This window comes from Sciurus carolinensis, chromosome 8 (genome assembly GCF_902686445.1).
Source record: "Sciurus carolinensis chromosome 8, mSciCar1.2, whole genome shotgun sequence".
NCBI classification, from domain to species: Eukaryota; Metazoa; Chordata; class Mammalia; order Rodentia; family Sciuridae; genus Sciurus; species Sciurus carolinensis.
In genome coordinates this window covers 122,061,721-122,081,078 of record NC_062220.1, presented here as the reverse complement: position 1 = coordinate 122,081,078, position 19,358 = coordinate 122,061,721, and the positions used below count along the sequence as shown (strand labels likewise).

The following is a 19,358-nucleotide window of genomic DNA, read 5'->3' as shown; positions in this document are numbered from 1 at the left end:
ATACAAAGGCACAATAAGCTTCTGTCCACCTGTGGGGCAGGTCAGAAGGCCATCCCCTGCACTGCTAAATACTGGGTTTTTATCCATAAGGAAAAAGGGAATGATGATGGCTATCACTGACATTCTGTGGCTGCTCTGCTTGGCTAGTAATGAGGCCTATCCAAAGAAGTTTTAGATCCTGGAAGTTTAGGAAGAGGTGGGTAGACCTTGGAGGCAGACATGCAGATCCTGGCTTCAGTGACATATTTCTTTAGCTGATAAGAATTTGAAAGGCTTCACTTTGTGTGTGAACTGGCAAACAGCAAAATGCATGGCTGATTGTCAATACCAGCATGACCTCTCCCTATTAGTCCTTGGTCTCATAGCACAAGGAGCCCACCTATCTTTCTAGTCCCCAAACTGATACATGATGTTCTCAAATTTGCTTTTATTTATTTAATTTATTCATATCTTGTCTGGAAGAAATACTCAACGGTCCAGTTAACAAGGGTCTGCATAGAGCAGGGTTTAAATGAGGCCTTCAGGCCTGCCTTTCCAAGACAGGGTTGGCTGAGGCTGCCCTGGGGGTGTGATAGGCCTAAGTCTGGTGGAAACTTGGCAGGTCACTCAGTGGCACACTGAGTCATTTATACCTGGCCTTATTGCCCAACCCAGGCTACCCCTTCTCAATTCTAGCCTGCTGCTTCTTCATAGGGACTGCCCCTCAGCTCAGTCACCTTCTTCAGTTTCTGCTCCACACCGCCTTCATTTCCCTGCTCATCTTGCACCAGGTCCCTTTCCAGGTGTCTGGTTTTATGGATCTGCTACACCTGGCTAAGGATACCCCACCTCCACCTACTTGCAGCCACTTGGGGCCCTATGGTAGGGTCATATCTAGGTGGAGCTCAACCAGAAGGAAGAAATGTGCTCTAAGGCCAGAAAGAGAAAAGATGCCCCAAGGTGTATTCTGGCTTCCAGAGACAGCACAATGCATTCTGGTTCCTGGAAAAGCACAACTGAACCTCCTTCATCAGAATGGATTGATATAGGTTGTAATTTTGGGTGACAGGAGAATTCTCTGATCTTTCCTCAGCTCCTTGCCCAGGCAAGAGGGGAGAGTCTTCCTTGGGATCCAACAGAGATGTGCAGGAGACAAGAGAAACCTTACTGCTGGGCTCTCAGGGAGGGGTCCATCTGAATACCTCCTATATTTTTTTCCACCTTATGAATGGGTGACACCAGGTGGTGTCAGGGAGTTGTGGATAGAGAGGCAAAATTGACTGAACCTGTGTCTGGGGGTCAGCCAAGCCATCAGGCTGCCACACAGCCTATGCTGCACTGTGGGAGGGCACAGAGGCTGAGAACCACAGACCAGTGTTGGAGACTATGCCAGCTTGGCACGTGTAGGTAGCACTGCTTTGGCTTTACTGGAGGCATGTCCATGACAGAATAAATACTTGGGGACATCTCTGCTGACTTCTCCTTTGCCCAGATGTACACAGAGATGAGCTGGGAATCTGCAACCCCTCTGGAAGCCAGGCCCAGCCCAGCATGACTGGGAACTGACCTCTGGGCTCATCACTCCAAAATTAATCTCTGGAGACAGAGCGAACCTCCTGTCATTGGTCTGTATTCACAAGCTCCTGGGGGGCAGAGGGACTCCTTACACGAAATACTTGAGAGTGTTGTGGGGCCTTATGTAGGAGGACTCCCTTATGCCACAGTAATTCTGCCAAGTCCCCTTCACCATGTGAGAGGGACCTGTACAACAGGACTTTATGCCTGAATCCATAGGACCACAGGGCCTGGCTATCTCCCAAAGCCCATGCCCAGCTCTGGAGCTACTTTTCTAGTCTCCCCATTACTGGTTGGTCCCCAGGTCCCCTGTCTCCTGTAGTATTCCAGTCACTTAAGAATCCTGGCCTCCCACCCAGGAAAAAGTAGCAGCTTAAAAAGGGATCTACTTCACTATTCCAGCCCTATGAGCCCTTTGTCCACATTGATGAAATTAGGCATTTGGGGTCCCCTGCACCTGCTGAGTTCCATTTGGAGGTTCTGACCACACTGATCCTGGACTCCACTGGTACTGCAGGTACATGAATGGCCAGAGCAATGGTCAAGCAATCCGGCATCATTTTCCATGCTGGTTTGACACCAGTGGTGCCCTCAAATGTCAGCACCCAGCTCTGCACACTGCTTGTCAGAGATGTGTGAGGCCAGAGAGTCTATAATGTCCAACAGCAACTGCTGGCTCAGTGACCGCAGCGTGGGTAACTTGGAGACCTGTACAGATGACCAAAAGGCCAAAATGAGATAGAACCAGATTGGTATAAGGGCCAGTGTGGGTAGCTAAGTTCTTTGGGGGCCCAACTTCTCAGGGCTTGGGCTGACTCAGAACCAGAGTAGTGGCCAGTAAGTACAGACTTTGCTTGGCCCAGCCCAGGCGCACCCCCCCGCCACCTCCATGAAGTACTGATGTGGGTGAGCTCTGGATCCAGACAGACCCTAACCTTGGTGAACTGGTGCACAATGATATGGAGGCAGTGCCGCTTCATGTCCAGTGCCTGTGTCTTGTCAGCAGCCTCCAGGATCTGCAATGGCAGGAATTCTTAAGCATTGTCCCACCTCCCCCACCCACAGAGGAAGAGGTGTGGCCTGGAGGCACCAGGGGCTATACCTGGAGCACATTCTGCACAGTTACGTTCATCTCCAGGTTCTGCTTGCAGTATGCCTGCAGCCGGTTGTTGTAGAAGCCATAGTAGTAGGGGGCAGCAAACAGGTAGCTGGGGACTGGTTAAGGAGCAACTGGCCAAAGGAAGCCCATTTGCCCATCCAGCTGCTCTCTCTATTCTCCCCCAGGAATGTGCTGCAGGAGTCTCACACACCAGAGGCCAGGGCTTCATCCAGATGTAGACACTGGCTTGCTCTCTAAACAGGTTCTGAACCATCAAGTGGTTCAAAGGCTCCATTCAAGATCCAAAGAAAACCACAAATCTCATTCTTATATGCATATTTGCAGAACTCCATAACCTCACTGGCTCAACAGGCATCCTAGTACCCCATGTTTAAATCCCACTGAAGAAGCTGGAATGTAGCTCAGTGGTCAGGCACTTGCCTAGAATACACGAGGCCCTGGGCTGGATGCCCAGCCCTGCAAAGAGGGGGGAAAAAAGGTTTTGACACCACTGACGTGAAGTAAGAGAACAATGGCCAACACCATTCTCCCAGGTTGTGAACCCTGCCTACCAGCTGTCCACCTGCTCTAGAGCCCTTGGAGAGAACCAGGCCCAGCACCAGACACTGGGTAATCCTCTAGAATGGGGAGGTGGGCCACCCCCATCTAGCCAAGACAGGGGGGCCCAAAGTAGTCCAAGGGGGTGCTGTGACCCCTCAGTGATGACCAGAGAGTGTCCTCAGAGTTATGAGGATACAGGGAGTCCTCAGGTGGCATGTTGACTTCTCCATAGTAGATGTAGCGCAGCATGGACTCGAAGGCCTGCCTGCTGGGCACCATCTCCCCAATGGAGATGTTTACCTGACCATCCTCAGGCATGAAGGACCGGAACATGGCCTCAAAGTAGCTGTGGGAGAGGGGTGCAAATGCCCATCTCTCAGAAGAAGGAAGCCAACACCTGGGCCCTGCCCTGCCCTTTTGTATAGGCCTTTGACCCACCTAGAGCGGGCTGCCAGGATGGCTTTGTGAGCTGGCCGTGGATGCCCATCCAGCAGTAGAGTGATGTCACAGAATTCTGCACCTGCCCCCTCCAGGTATGCTTTCATGTCCTGGATCAGAGACGTGCCTGGGGAGATGTGGAGGGACCCTGAACAGGTGGCCTCTCCATACCCTAAGCAGATACTGAGCAAAGGGGCTATTGTATATTCTAGCCTAAGGACCTCCACAGGCACTGCCTCTCCATATATCAGCCCACAATGCTGCCCTGCACAAAGCTTCCCAAGGCCAGATGAGTCTCCAGTCTGTTTTCTCCTCTCAGTTCCTCAGGTTGACTGAACCACTGCATCTCCAAAGGTAGTCCCGAGGCTGCCACCACCAACATCTGATTTTCCACAACTTGGCCACTATACCCTTCTTTGGGCCTATCACTTGACCTCTGGTGTCTCCAGATATCACCAAGGACCAGTGGCCAGAGCCAGCATGGGCCCCAAGGAACACTGGGAATACAAAGGAGCCTGTGACATCTCTTCCAGAGTGAGAGGGGACAAGAAAGCACTGGAAGTTTATGAGGCTGCAGGATGTTCACAACCCTCACTGTGCCTAAAATAGATACTCAGCAGCTGATCACTGACCCTGAGCCATCAGACCTGACAGCCCAGGCAGAAGGAAGTACCCATGTTCAACCCAGAAATGGGCTTAGGGAATCCAGGCTCACTGCTGCACAGCCTGCTATGGAAAGCCCTGTGGGTTTTGAGGAAGTCTGCCTTCCTCTGTCCATCCCTGCCCTTGTGCCTAGCAGTACATGGAGCACAGACACACCTCCTGCCACAAGGGCTTAGCAGGTGCTGTCATGGCTCTGAAGTGTTCTACCCAAGATGAATACCATTCCCTACTCCCCGTTGTACAGGGTAAAAGGGTTACCTACCAATGTCCATGGGCTGGTCTGAGGAGGTACGAGGGGGTGGCTGCTGCTTCCGCCGCACAATCTCCACAATCAGTGGGGATGAGAGGCGCTCAAACTCCTTCATCATGATCACCTGGTTGAAGTGGGACTCCTTCACCACGAAGTTCAGGCAGTGTTCCTGGGACAGACAGGCCCGGGCAGGCAAGAGGGGTCAGGCCAAGGTCCCAAGCTGGGCAAGGGGCTTGCTGCAGGGAGCAGAGTTGGGACCCAGCCTGAACATGCATGACCCACCCCATCCAATAGAGTCCCTGGCTGGCAGATGGTCCCAGCTGTAGCACTAACCCCTGCCCGCACCTTGAGCTGTCCCAGCTGCAGCCTCGCAGCACTCTCACACACAATCAGCACATTCTGCAGGTCCACAGAGGCCTCAATGTATTGCCGACACAACTGTTCCAGGCGGCATAGCTGGAAACTCAGCGCCAACTTGTATACATCCATGATGAGCAGCACATCCTCCACATGGCCTGCACCCAAAAGTCCTTGAGCCTCAGGGATCCCAGGAGGGGAGACCTAGGGGTCCCTCCACAGATGGGTGTGGGTCAGGGCTGCCAGGTGTCAGCTGGGTCACATGCTGGCTGTTGTGATCACAGGTGATCAAGGGTGACCACAGCCTCTGAGCCTCAGGGGGCCGTCTATAAGGCATGACTAGCATACCCACCTTCTGGCTCTGCTATTCACCCCCTCCCCTGCGACTATACCACCCACACTCCAGGCACACCTTTCCTTGGGTACTTGATCTTGTCGGTGTAGAGAAACTGCATGAGAACCTCAAAGGGTCGGGCCTCAGCCTCCCGAATGGCCACACGGAGAAGGGGAAGCCGTGTTCCACAAGGGGCCTCCCTGGGAGCAGGAGCTGCCTCCTCCTCCAGCTTCTGAGGGGAAAAGAAGGAAACTCAAGGGAACCCTAGTGAACAGTGGACACAGCTACCCAGTTCAGCAGTGGAGGGGAACCTTACCTGGGCCAATCGCTCACGTGCCTGCATGATCTTCCTGCGGAGCCAGCGGCTCCTTGCAGTGACAATGGCCACATGGCCCTGCACACACTCTTCCTTCTACACAAAGAAGGATATGTGAAGGGTACAAGACCCGCATTCCAGGGGACAAAGGCCAGCTGGCTGGCTAGGACAGTCACCACTATGTAGTCAGCTGGGCCTCTAAGAGTGAAGTTCCCACTCTGTAAGCAAAGCAAGTGGGGCTGGGCTTAAGGAAGGGCACCCACCTCTCCCAGCACGAACTCCACGTCACAGAACTGGCGGCTGTCCCATAGCCGTCCATAGTCTTCATGCAGCGTGCACTTGGGATAACAGGAGAACTGCAGAAGAAGACCCCAGTGCTGCCATGTAGGCCAACCCTGAGGCTCCTGTCCAGCCCATGTGAACCCACAGAACCAAAAGGCAGACAGGCCTGGCTGAGGAGAGGGAACAGTTATCTCTCTACCCACAGGCATGCCCTGCTATGGGCCTTGGTGCCTACAACTGCCCACTGGTGCCACACCCACAAGCTATTCTCACTGCTATTCCTTGCCTTAAGCTGATTCCCCAGACTTTGGCAGGGCTGTGGCATCTCCATTGCCTGGACCCATGTATTCATGCTGGCTCCACCAGCACACCTCTGTCTTCCTCCAGGGAGTTGTCCCTTACTCCACTGTCCCATGGACTCCTGCTCTGACCACCTGTTCTTCCAAGTGTAGGAAGAAGCTCCCCTGGGAAGCTAGTGTCAACCCTGACTCCTCCAGGCTATGGGTGTCCTGTAGGTCCCAGTGCTAGCCAGGCTGCCTCCACTAGGTCTGCTGTTAGTCCCTCGCATCTCCCTACCCTGCTGAGGCTCTGCCTGGTTCATTCTGCACTGAAGGTGACCTACTCCTAGTGTCACCTCAGCCTTCCCTCAAAGTAGAGCCATCACTCCCCACCACTGGCCTTAAAGAGGTTCCTATCCCATCAGGCTCAGTACTATCAACAGGCACCCTTGGACAAGCCCTGCCCCTACCTACCAGGCTTCAGTTTTCTATCACTAGGACTTGTCCATTCCAGCAGGCCTATAAGTCCCTGAGTCACATACCTGGAACCTGTACATCTCCCCACTGCGGATGTTGTTGTCCACGGTGCCCCCAAAGATGTACATGGCGTCAGAAATCACAGCAGCAGCATGGAAGAGCCTCCCACTGGGCAGCTGGGAAGGGTGACAAGTGGGCAGAGGGGAGCAGGTGGGGCAGGGTCTCCAGCAGTGGGGTTGGAGTGGGCAAGGATATGGCTGTAAAGGAGAGGCCAAACAGTCCAGTCCCTGAGGTTACAAATTTCCTGGGTGCCAGGGCCATGGTAGATGAGTGGGACAGGATAGGCTCTATGACTCTCAGGATGAACAGACCCTAGAAGGCAAAGTCTGGAGTCCCCAGGGACCACGGTCCAGCCAACAGTGCTTGGGCTCCTGGACCTGTGACTCTTTTTGTGTGTGTGTATGTGTGGTACTGGGGATTGAACCCAGGGCCTTGTGCATGCGAGGCAAGCACTCTACCAACTGAGTTATATCCCCAGCCCCCCTGTGCCTCCTTTGATGGGTGACCCTAATAATTTTCAGAACTTCCTTCTCCCTATCTGTAAGAGGTTAACCATAGGACCTGCTTCAAGGGGTGATGGAGCCTTAACAAAAGTCCCTGGCCCTTACCTCTGATGCTGGCTGGGTGGGCTGCTTAGGTAAAGTGGTACCAAAATCCAAGCCAAACACATCTCGGGACTTCTTGAAGCTGCCCCGCTCCTCAGAGGTCAGGGTGGGTGCCTCCTCAGAATTGGAAGCTCGCTCAGGCACCTCAGCCCCACCAACCTGGTGGGGAGAAACATGGGCATGTGACCAGTCAGGAAGGGCTGGGTAGGCTGTCATCCCTGCCAGAGCATGCTGTGGGTTTAGAAGGAAGGAAAAGGAACAGAATAAGGGCTGTGAAGATGAGCTCAGTCAAAGCAGGTTTCGTCATAAAGGTTTGCAGGATAGCAGCATAGTGCAGATGGGATGAAACATGGAATATTAAAAACCTGCAGACTGCAATAAGGGTTAGAGAGCCAAAGAGGCAGGCATTCAGGGCTGAGGACCCAGGGTATCCTGGCCTTGCTCCTCTTGACTGCTTGGAGCCCTGGGAGTCTCCCGAGGCTGTGAGAGTAGGATGGGTGCCATTGGCATCCAGCCATTGGGTCAGGACCCCCTGGAACTCCCACTCCATAGCTTGGCAGTGCTCACCTCACTGTCAGAGCTGGGCTGGACAACCTCCCAGGTCTGGAAGTCCACATCGTAGCAATGCAGTTCATTAGGAAGAGTGTTGTCAGCTGCACCCCCAAATACATATAGGTGGCGGTCAAAGGCCACCATGGTGTGTCCATATCGCCGCTGTGGGGGCGGCGGGGAGCCCCGGAGCAGGTGCTCGGTGGGGATGCGTGTCCACCTGGGGCACACAATAGTAAACCACTACTGTGGTAGGTAAGGCTGTTCCTTACCACAGCCTCCCCACAATAGATTCCTCCTATGAAGTCACCCTGCAACTCCTGTGGTGGCCAGCTCAAGGTTTCAAGGGAGGGCCTAGGTGTGGGTCCCCAGAATTCCATGCCCTGTTTAGCTTTGGCACCACTAGCCTTGTCCAACTCCATGGGGTCCTGCACAAGACCCCCTCCCCTTAACATAAAGCAGGAAGCAATAATGGTATGAGAAAGGTGTCATCTGACCTCTGGGCAGTTTGCTCTCTGGGGAATGAAGTTGTGCATAGATATACATGTGCCACTGTGGGTTGCTGCCCAGACAGCCAAGTCCCTACTCTGGACCCCACATGCTAATGCTGCTCCTACAAATCCCCTCCAGCAAACCCCCTTTTTTGCTAAGTTAGTTGAAGAACCAAAATAGATCCTGGCTATGCCATCTGGCAGTATGCTAACCACCCCCTGCCCATCACCCAAAGAGGTTTCCCTCAACCAGGGATGCCAGCCCTTTAGATCACTTATCCCTGATCTAAAGGACAATTTCTGAGTCCCCTTCCAAGTCCATGTTTTCTCTCTTCCATTCACTCCCAGGAACAGAAGACAGCACCATCACAGGAGAAAAGTCAACTGGCAGCCAAGGATAGTGTAGGCCACTTCTCAGGGCTGGGCACCCCTCCCATCTTCTGCCATCAGAGGACAGCTGTGCCAGTCACATTTGTTACTGGTGGGACTGACCAAGCCAGTCACAGGGTAGGAGTTGCCCTTTAGAGGGAGGCTCAGCAAGGGACCCTGGTCCAGATACTATCTTGCTGAACTACAGTCAAACCTGAGGAGTCTGGTGGGTGTGTCAACATCTCTGCTCCAGGCTGTGTGTTCCTGCTATATGTGAGAACTTGGATAGATGGGCTACCATGGCTACCAGAAACAGGGTAGAGCATTAACCATGCCGCCTCCCCAACCAGGGTGCTTACGTCTTATCCTTGAATTCAAACTGGAAGAGGTTGTTAGTTATCTTGGCTCCACTCTGTCCTGAGAATACAAACATCTTGTCCCGGCACACAGCCACAGGGAAGTTGCAGCAAGATGGTGGGATCTCACCACTCTGGGCCACCTGCGATTGGGGTATAGCTCAGACCAAGGCCCTCACAGGACCTTAGCTCACATTTCTATGTACTTAATGGGGGGACCTTCATTCCTGAAACTTTGTGAATGATGGTTCATAGACCAGTTTTTGCTGAACAGCTTACAACCCATCTCACTTACATGAGTCTGGTTTTTTGACCAGTGGGGGCTAAAACCACAAGGGTAAATTCATTAGAGGTTAAAAATCATATATTTCTACAAGGGAAGGAAAGTCCCAACGGAAACTCCAATGATCAGGACACAAGAGAGCAAGCTGTCCTCACTATGTTCAAATAAAAGTAGATTAGAGCAAAATAATATTCATCATCACAACACACAGTACTCTGCCCATTCAGAACTCAGTGCACCCCCTTTTAATTTTCAGTGCTGGGGATCATATCCAGGGCCTTGCACATGCTACACAAGTACTCTACAACTAAGCCACATCCCCAGCCCCAGGACTGAAGAGTCTTCAGTCACTGTGCAACTGTTACTAGAATTGGTCTTGAGGTTCCTAGCAGGTCATGGAGGAGAGTGAAGCTGGGCTTTGGCAAGGGCAAAAAAGCAGCCTCCATTGTCATCCTACCCTGACTTCTTGCATCCCTCACCAGCCCTTGTCTTTACCCCAGAAGCTCTCTGTGCCCCTTACCTCCTCCCAGCATGTGAGCTCCCGGTCCTGGAGGCTAATCGTCCACATGTCATTCAACCTGCATTAGGAAAAAGGGATCAGGGGTCTGGCTGTCAGGGTAGACCAGGGCCTGGCCAGGGCAGATGATTGCAGGGAAGAACAACCAGCCCAATCTGTGAAGCTATGAGGTGGGAGCTGGGCTTGAGAGCAGAAATGCACCAAATCCTTGCCATTCCAGTCCCCTGTCCAGCCCAGATAGGAACAAGTAGCCTCATATACAACATCTGGGGCAGTAGGGCAGGGCCACTATTTCCTCAGCTATTCTCCCCCATAGCAGGGAGTGAACTGTAGATATCACAAAAATCACCACTACCACTATACTGCTAGGAATTTCTACAATGCTAAAGTTTTGGATAAACACATGCTACTTTTGTAATCAAAAAAATACAGCAAAACTAATCATCTAAAATTAGAGGGAAAATGCTTGTGACATAGGCAGGAACCCAAGGCTGGGTGTGCCCTGACACTGCCCACCCACCTACCCACTGGGCCTCTCAGGGTCCCTCCTCCCTGTGGTCCCCAAGTATCCTCATCTGACTAATTCAAGGGATCACAGGATTGGTTGAGGGTTCCATTCAGTAGCCCCACCACCATTTGCCCAAATTCGTCTCCCACAACCATGCCCCCTCCAGGGAAACCCCCAGAGTAGCAAGTACTCAAAATCTACCAGGTTGACTTTTCCCAGCCTAAGTTCTCAAATTCCAGGAAAGCTCACTGTGTACCCACGTACATTCATAGGTGGGGTACATAGACCAGGCCACTGCCTACCTGGCATTGCCATCATAGCCAGCGAAGATCCATAGCTTGTCACTGTACACCGTGGCTCCATGAGCTGACCTGGCAACTGGCAACCTAAAGCAAGGAGGGAGTGAATAAGGAAGCCATCCAGTATAGGACAGAGCTTACAGCCCCAGCTAGTGGGACAGAAACCACAGGCTGGGCTGCTGGAGTCACATCTGCCTGACAATGGGGCTCTGAGGGCCACTTCTGGGGCACTGGGAACAAGCAACAGAACAGAAGGTAAGTTTGTGAGACCTGGGTGATAGCTGGATAAGAAATCTAGATGTTTTTGTTCTTGTTTTTTTTTTGCGGTACTGGGGATCGAACCCAGGGCCTTGTGTTTGCAAGGCAAGCACTTTACCGACTGAGCTATCTCCCCAGCCCAAGAAATCTAGACGTAAGGTTAGGGATATGGCTCAGTGATAGAACACTTATCCAGGATGCATGAAACCCTAGGTTTGATATACAACATCTCAAAAACAAAAATGAAACTCGGATGTTCATGGAGGCAGAGCATCATCTTTCGGCTGCCACAAAATAGCAGAGAGTGCTCACAAAGCAGCACATCAGGACTCTTCTAAAAGAAGGGCATCTAGAACTGAGAGTAGGCCATGGGCACCTGGGGTAAGTGACCACTCCTGGCTACCTGCCTGCAGCATGCCTTCAGGCCTCTCCCAGCCTCAGGCTCCCTGTCTGAAATGTGATAGGAGGTCAAGTTCAAGCCTGCTGCCACCCAGGTCACTCCTGATCCCACAGGTCTCTCACCGTCCTTCAATTTTCCACTCTGTCCACTGGCCAGTTGCAAACTTGTATTCAAAGAGGTCATTTTTATTCTTCAAGTTAGAATTGGAATAAATGTCTCCAGTGTAGCCCCCTGGTAAAGAGAGTGAGAATCATGACATATCTTCAAACTCCAGGAGCTGGGGCAGAATCTGGCCCCACTCGAAATGCACCAGCTGGGACTCCACTGGACTCCACTATAAACTACTGGACACTACCTACCTGCCTGCCTTGGTGTTGGACTCTAGGGACACAGAGATGACCATGACACTGTTTCCTGCCCCAACCCTCACAGAGGTAGATTACCCAACCCCATGGATTCAGGACAGTTAGGGAAAGAGGTTCTCTGCCCAATAGAGGAATTCAAAGCAGATCAGTGGACAAAGGTGAGGAATGGACAGACAGTACCTGCCAAGTATAGGATATGAAAAGACCCATGTTAGGAGGAGGCTGGCAGGAGGACAGGGCAGCTGTGGGCCCACCAGGAAGAAAGCTACTTACCAAAGACAAACATGCTACTCCCATAGACGACAGCTGAGTGGTGGTATCGAGGGGCTGGTGGGGTACCAGTGGTAAAGGCCCTACAGTAGGCACAAGGGTGGTATATCACCAAGGATTAGCCAGATAGTCAAGATAGTTCATGTCTAAACAGGGTGGCAACCCTCATACTTCAATTTTTAAAAATGTCTCTTTACTGCCCAGGCTGGCCTTGAGCTTGTAAGCTCAAGAGATCCTCCTGCCTCAGACTTCTGAGTGCTAGGACTACAGGGTATGCCATGGTATCCAGTTTCCTTTTATTTTTGCATTTCAAAGGTGACCACTTGCTAAGCCTGTAATACCAGAGGAACACAAGTTCATGGCCAGCCTGGGCAATTTAGCAATACCCTCTCTCAAAATTTCACAAAAGGATTGAGAATGTAGATCAGGGATAAAGTGACTCTGGCTTCTATGCTCAATCCCCAGTACTGTTAAAAAAAATAAATAAATAAAATAATAAAAAAAATTAAAAAGTGGCACATCTCTCATAGAAACTTTATTTTTTATTATTTATTTATTTGGTACCAGGGAATAAACCACAGGTGCTTGCTTAACCACTGAGTTTTACGTCAAATTCTCTTTTTTGAAACTTAGTTCTGCCATATATTTCTTTTTTGTTTTAATGGATCTTTTTTATTTTCATTTATTTATTTGTATGTGGTGCTGAGCATCAAACCCAGGGCCTCCCGCATGCCAGGCAAGTGCTCTACTCCTGAGCCACAACTCCAGCTCCATTTATAGCAAATTTTGACAAAAAATTACAAAGTCTTCAGAGTGATTTTTGTGCACCCCAACCCTGCCCCGTACTGGGGATTACTGCCAGGGCCTTGCACAGGCTAACCAAGCACTCTACCATTGAGTTACATTCCCCAACCTTTTTAATTTAATTTTGAGAGAGGGTCTCAGTAAGTTATACAGGCTGGCCTTGAACTTGGAAACATGTATCTTGGCTTTCTGAGTAGCTCAGATTACAGATGTATGCCACTATAGCTAGCCTTAAGAATGATCTTTTTTTTTTCTTTTATCTTTTGATACTGGAGATCAAACCCAGGGTGCTATACCTCTGAGCTACATCCCCAGTCCTTTTTATTTTATTTTATTTTATTTTATTTTATTTTATTTTATTTTATTTTTGGTACTGGAGATTGAGCCCAGGGGGCGCATAAACACTGAGCCACATCCCCAGCCCCTTTTTTTATATACTACTTAGAGACAGGATCTCACCAAGTTGCTCAAGGCCTTGCTAAACTGCTGAGGCTGGCTTTGAACTCATGATCCTCCTGCCTCAGCCCCAAGCCACTGGGATTACAAGCATGTGCTACTGCACCCAGCTTTATTTTATTTTTGAGATATGGTCTCGCTAAATTGCTGAGGTTGGCCTAGAACTTGCAATCCTCCTACCTCAACTTTCCCAGTTGTTGGGACTGATTTTAGCTGCAGCCCACATCCAGCTCTTCAATGATTTAAAAATTAATCAGTTAACAGTTGTATCATAAAGAGAGAAACAACATATCCACTTCTGCAGCTATTCCAAGTGTGACAAGAGCTCCTCAGCAGATGGTATGTGGTGCCAAGTGGTGCTGCCCTGTATGGCTCAGGGTTCTGGCATCTTTTGAACACTGGTATTCTCCTCTGCCAAAGAGGACAGAGACCCCACCCCAAAGGGCTGCTGAGGACCAAGGTGATGGCCCACAGACAGTACCTGCCAAGTATGGTCACTGAGAACAGAGTGTGGTGTCACAATGGGCTCCATGGGTTTGTGTTCCTGTGTGAGCAGATGGTAAGAGTTCAAAAAGCCAGTATCTCTTGCTCCTAGGATCTATATCTCCTCCTCAGCTATAAGCTGCTTCTAGGCAGCAGCTGGACTGTTACAGATGGGCACAAGTAGGCAGTGCTCAGAAAGGGCATTTGTCTCTCACTGGTGGTCACACAGCTGAGAGAGATGTCTCTGTGGAAGGGGTTGGTCAGTCTGAACATGCTGCCTACTGCCAGTGTGGTCTCCTGGCAGACAATGGGCTCCATGGGGCAGGGAGGGGAGAAGAGATGTTGCTGCTAACCTTTGGGTGGCATCCTGCACCAGCACAGGGTCAATTCTGAGAAGACTCATTAACTGATACCCTCCCCTGCCCTTCGTCAGATCTCATAGGAGCCCCGGGTCCAGGAAGTCTGATAACTGGGGGGCTTCTCCTGCAGAATTTGGGAACTCAAAACTAGATCAAACAGACCCCTTAGTTTCAATCACAAAATAATCAATCACAGTGGTAACTGGAAGAGAAACCCAGGAAATGGAAGAAAATACTTAAGATTCTGGTTGTGGCACCCAAGGGCCCAGGGGCCCTGGTTCTTTCCTCCTTGATCCTTCTCTCTGATTCTCTAAGAACAGCTGATTCTGCCAGCAACCAGTCCCAGCAAAGCATTGCTGTGTTCCAGGAGGAAGGACAGGGTCTTAGAGCATGGGAGGCTGCCCACCTGCACCAGGAGCAGTCCTTCACATCGAAACGCAGGAGGTCATTGAGCATCGTCTTCCTAAAAGGCAACCAGGGAGAGAATGGCATTAGCCAGGTGTGCTTTGTGGGGTATTGCCCCAACAGGACTCTAAAGATGGGCACTACATGCAAACCTTGCAGGGGACAACAGAAAGGGTCACTTTGGGCTAGCTCACTGACCTCTGGGACCTGACCAGGGCAAGGCAACCAACTGATGACTGAGGGACAAGAGTGATGACTAACAAGAGGGCTTCCCAGTTGATGTGGGAACGAGGGCTGCCACACGGGCAAGGCTAACCCACCTGGAGTTAGGACCAAAGTATGATCCCAGCCACCAGGAGCCTAATTAGAGGTTGCCATGAGGACAGATTCATCATTCACCCCAACCTCTAGAATCTCCACTCACTCGCCTCAATCCCCCTCCTCTGAGGCTGCACCACCACAATGAGATGCTTCTCTCTGATCTTTCTAACACCCTTTATTGATTGTAAAACCAGTAAAACAACTACATTAAAGATACAATAAAATCATAAACAAATTCACTACCCATTGTACCTCCTTACAGGGCTGCCATATTACCACCTAACTCTTGTTAGTCTGAGGGAAAAGAGCAAACCAACAGGAGACCAGCACCAGCTTCAGGTGGAGCCTGTACCAGGTGCCCTCTGCGGTCTTACTCAGTCTACACCAGGTGGGAGCCCTCCCCAACTCCATTTCTTAGAAGAACAAACAGCCTGGGAGATAAAAGGTTGTGCCTCAAGTTATACAGCCAGGAATCCAGGAGGTTGGAAATTAATGTTGTGGCTAATTATTCCCCCTCCTCATTCTTCTCCTACCTCATCCCCTAATCCTGTTCCAGTCTACAGAGTTACAATCTAAGGGAGATAAATTTCCTGTTTCCTTTTTTTTTTTTTTTTTTTTAACCAGGGATTGAACCCAGGAGCATTTTACTGCTAAACTACATCCCCAACCCTTATTATTTTTTATTTTGAAACAATGTTTTGCTAAATTTCTGAGGCTGGCCTCAAACTTTCAATTCTCTCATTTCAGCTTCCAGTCAGTGAGAATACAGGCATGCACCACAATGCTTTTTTTGCATCACCACACCTTGTATCCTGTTTCTTAGTGTCTCCTTTGTTAAATAAAATTATGGGAAGCCACTGTTTTGGAATGACCTCCTGTATTAGGCCCCCAACAACTAAACCAAACCAAAATAGAAAGGTACTTATGCCAAATGTCTCATAAACTGAAACTTTAAGGAAACAGATCTCAATACAGACCAGTTTTTCCTGAAAACAGTTGATTCCAGTCTACCCGATTTAGTGTAATAAGGAAATCCCCTCTGCTTTAACCTTTATAAAAAAGGTAACCTGAAGTAACCTAATGTTAACCAATCAGTTTTTTGTTCAGTTTCCTTGTTCCTGCCTTATATGACCCACTGTGTTGCTCTTGTCCAGGGAGAACTCTCATTCTATTCTGTAGAATAGAGGTTGCCTCAATTTATGAATCAAAAATAAAAGCCAAACACCTCTAAAATTAATTTGTTGTAATTTTATCTTTTTAAAAAATATTTTTTTAATTTTTAAAATATTTTTAGTTGTAGGTGGACACAATATATTTATTTATTTTTACAATATCTTTATTTATTTATCTTTATGTGGTTCTGAGGATAAAACCCAGTGCCTTGCACGTGCAAGGCAAGTGCTCTACCACTGAGCTACAGTCCCAGCCCCAATATTTTCAGTTGTTGATGGACCTTTATTTATTTACTTATATGTGGTGCTAAGAATAGAACTGAGTACCTCATACATGCTAGGCAAGTGCTCTACCACTGAGTCACAACCCCAGCCCTGTTGTAATTTTATCTTTTGATACATCATAGCAAAGACTTTTCTACTTATTGCTCCATAATTGTTACACAACTCTACCTGCTACAGAATACTCCTGAGGACAGAAGTTCCCCATTTCCTATCTATCGCCCTGTGCTTGACACCAAGGCCTTTTTTGGTTTGGAAAATTCTTGTAAAGTTTCTAATAAATTTCGCTGAGTAAATGCCTCTTTCTTATTTCATTTCCTTTTTCAACATTTATTGAGTTGTCTAGGTACTAGGATACAGGGGTGAAGGGAGCACAGGCCTTGCTGTAGCAGAAGACACAGATCCTAATCAAAATCTGTGTGCTTCAAGGACAAATGGAGGTGGCAGAGGTAAGGGATGTGAGGAAAGGCTTTACTCAAAGGGAGGAACAGAAGAGAGGAAGAAAGTGTGGGAAGGAGGGAATAGCCAGTGCAAAGAGCTATTGTGGGAGGGTACTGGGAACAATCTAAAGGTAGCAAGGCAGTCAGCAGGGGCCTGTGCAGCAAAGGAATAGGCAGAGAAACAGTGGCATCACAGACTGTCATGAGAACTTGGGCTTTTACTCAAAGAGGTGGGGAGATATCAGAGGGTTATGAGTTGAGAAGGAATATGCTTTGACTTGCATTTGTAAATAGATCCCTCTGACTGCCCTTTGGAAAAGAGACTGGCAGAGACAGGCTGGAAGCCAGGGGATTATGGCCAAGGAGGCCCTTCTGCCCAGCATGCAAGTTCTGGTAGGATCGCAAATCACCCACCAACCTCAGATCAGCTCCTGCAAGGAGTCCTGTAGGACCAGGCTGCAGTGCCCTTTCTGGACTTCAGGCCAGGTTCTGAGGTGTGGGCAAAGCTAGGACTCATATGCAGGACGGATCATGTACAAACACTCCACTCTCACCACAGGAAAACTAGCTAAACTTAACTGGTGGCAGTTTGTGTGAATGGAAGTATGACCACCAACTGAACATCAGGTCATTATCAGGAGGTTATTTCCCAGGAGCCTATGCAATACATAAAAACCTTCACAAAAAGTGGAAGATGCACAAAATAAATAAAACTGCTCCATACTTTTTGACTGCAAAGTAAGCATGTGGATTAAGAGGGAAGTTTAGGGAAAGAAGAAAGTGGCAGGGCTGGCAGCAAGGATACATATGTCTTTCAAAGCTACATCTACTCACTCAAAACAAGAGGGACATTTCCACATACTGAGCATGCACTACCCACCAAATGCTGTGAGGAGGCCCTTGAGGGTAGGATCTCATTTAATTCTCACCACAATCTGGAAGGTAAGTACAGGTAACCTCACAGAGGGAAAACTGAGGTTTACAGTGCTTAGCTAACGTCTGGAAAGACAGCAGTGGAGCTCCACCGGCCCAATCTGAGACCGCACTGCTTCTCCCTACCTGGTCCAAACACCTGATGCTCACACTCACCCGTTGTCCCCACCAAATACATAGATGGCATCTTTATAGGCCACCACTGTGTGCTTGCTGCGCCTAGAAAGAAAGAAGGGGTGGATGGTGGTGAGGCCAGGACACTAGTGGGTAGCACACAAGGAATGGGATTACGTGTAGTACTGCCACAGAAGTTGGAAAATACCTCTCAACTGACAAGGTCTACATAGACCCCAAAATTCTACTACCACCCCAATGACCCTGCACGTGGGGATGCTTGACACCACCAGAGGATTCTCTGGACTTCCCACCTCAACTCGCAGTTGGTGGGACCCCAGTTATACAGAAACACAACAGCTCTAGGACCTGCTTAGAATCACCCAACTCTGGGATTCCCTAGGAACTCCCTTCTCTGCCCTGGACACCACCCGCCCCACTACCATATTTCATTCCAGGGCACGATGCCCGAGCCTCGCCCCTAGGCCCGCCCTGGGACCTCGCTCCCAGCGCTTTCAGAATCCCCTGAATCCTGCCGTACCGGGCACCCACGAACTCGTCGCAGGGCGGGAGGCGCCGCCAACGATGGACTGTTTCGAAGGGCCCGAAGTTGAGCGTCAGGTATTCAACACTGTCTGAGCAGCTGTGGTCAAAGTCCACACTTGGAGCTACCTTGGAGCGCGCCCCACCTGCCAGGGCCCCGGCCCCGATCGGGCCCCCAGAGCCACCCGGCCCAGCCATCCCTGGTGCACGCCGAATTGGCCACCGGGTCTGCAGGACTTGCGGCCACCGCCCCAGACAGCCAGAAAGGACAACATTTCCCAGCGAGCCCTGCGCCAACGGTGCTGCACTTCCGTCTAGCGTCACGATTACGGCAGCCCACACTTCCGGACAAGTCTAAGCCCTCCTCGTGACTGTGGAGGCAAACACGGATTTTGGTAGCCGACCTGGCCGGGAGCGTTCAACATTCCGGAAAGAATTTCTGGCGAAGTATAAGGCCCAGGTTCCCCTGTCAGTAAATGCTGTGGCCTGATCCCAAATCTGTTAGGACAGCACTTTCCGGAGCCTGCTAGGTCCACGCCACAAGTAAACCTTAGGCGGCGGCGGACTCGATGTTCCCAGCCTGCCCTGCGCCAACGTGTGGCTCCTGTTTGGATTTTCCGCCGCTCCCGGGATCTCAGATGGAGGGTTCCGGCATCGCAGGCGGCCCAGCTCTTCCCTTCCTGCTTGCTCCCCGAGATCACACGCGCGCGCACCCCATCCCCCGCCACTGCATCTCCCCTCTGGGAACCAAGCCTAGCTCAGAGCCTCTGAATTCTTATTCCCCTTAATAGCAGAGCCTTTGCTTCTTCACCGGCAAAATGAGGATTCAGAAAGCTCCAAGTGCTATGAGAAGCGTGGTGTCTTGTCTCAGGATCCAGCTCCTACAGCCCCCAAAGTGCCAGGAATGAGCTGCCGCTAATCTTTGAAGAAATGTGTTCTATCTCAAGCCCTTTGCACATGCTGTCCCTTTTTAACTGGAGTGCTGTTCTTTTAAAAATAAAGATCCAAAGACACTTGCTGGAGACACTTTCCCTAACCTTGTGGAGAGGAGGGCATCAGTTGCTACCTCCTCTGGGTGCTCAAACAGGCCTAACTTCTTTGGTTGAC

General features: G+C 50.2%; 1 protein-coding gene across 5 annotated transcripts; it reads right to left on the bottom strand.

Annotated features, from left to right (window-relative positions):
- Positions 1-415: 415 nt before the first annotated feature.
- Positions 416-18,833, bottom strand: Lztr1 (leucine zipper like transcription regulator 1). 5 transcript variants are annotated; one of them, XM_047561375.1, is made up of 21 exons: positions 18,656-18,833; positions 17,751-17,813; positions 14,448-14,504; positions 11,943-12,022; positions 11,427-11,535; positions 10,650-10,733; positions 9,843-9,900; positions 9,043-9,182; positions 7,842-8,043; positions 7,278-7,433; positions 6,675-6,866; positions 5,836-5,928; positions 5,573-5,668; positions 5,335-5,488; positions 4,911-5,080; positions 4,578-4,734; positions 3,653-3,779; positions 3,411-3,560; positions 2,657-2,762; positions 2,490-2,570; positions 416-2,262 (listed from the first exon to the last, which is right to left on the bottom strand). In XM_047561375.1, the coding sequence occupies exons 3-21, from the start codon at positions 14,495-14,497 to the stop codon at positions 2,146-2,148; spliced, it is 2,322 nt and encodes a 773-aa protein (XP_047417331.1). In that variant the 5' UTR covers positions 14,498-14,504; positions 17,751-17,813; positions 18,656-18,833; the 3' UTR covers positions 416-2,145. The 5 variants fall into 5 exon arrangements, 4 of the variants coding, with proteins under 4 accessions (XP_047417331.1, XP_047417328.1, XP_047417330.1 ...); XM_047561372.1 differs by lacking the exon at positions 18,656-18,833 and adding an exon at positions 18,250-18,637; XM_047561374.1 differs by lacking the exon at positions 18,656-18,833 and adding an exon at positions 18,250-18,635 and having other exon boundaries at positions 6,675-6,785.
- Between the last annotated feature and the right edge of the window lie 525 nt (positions 18,834-19,358).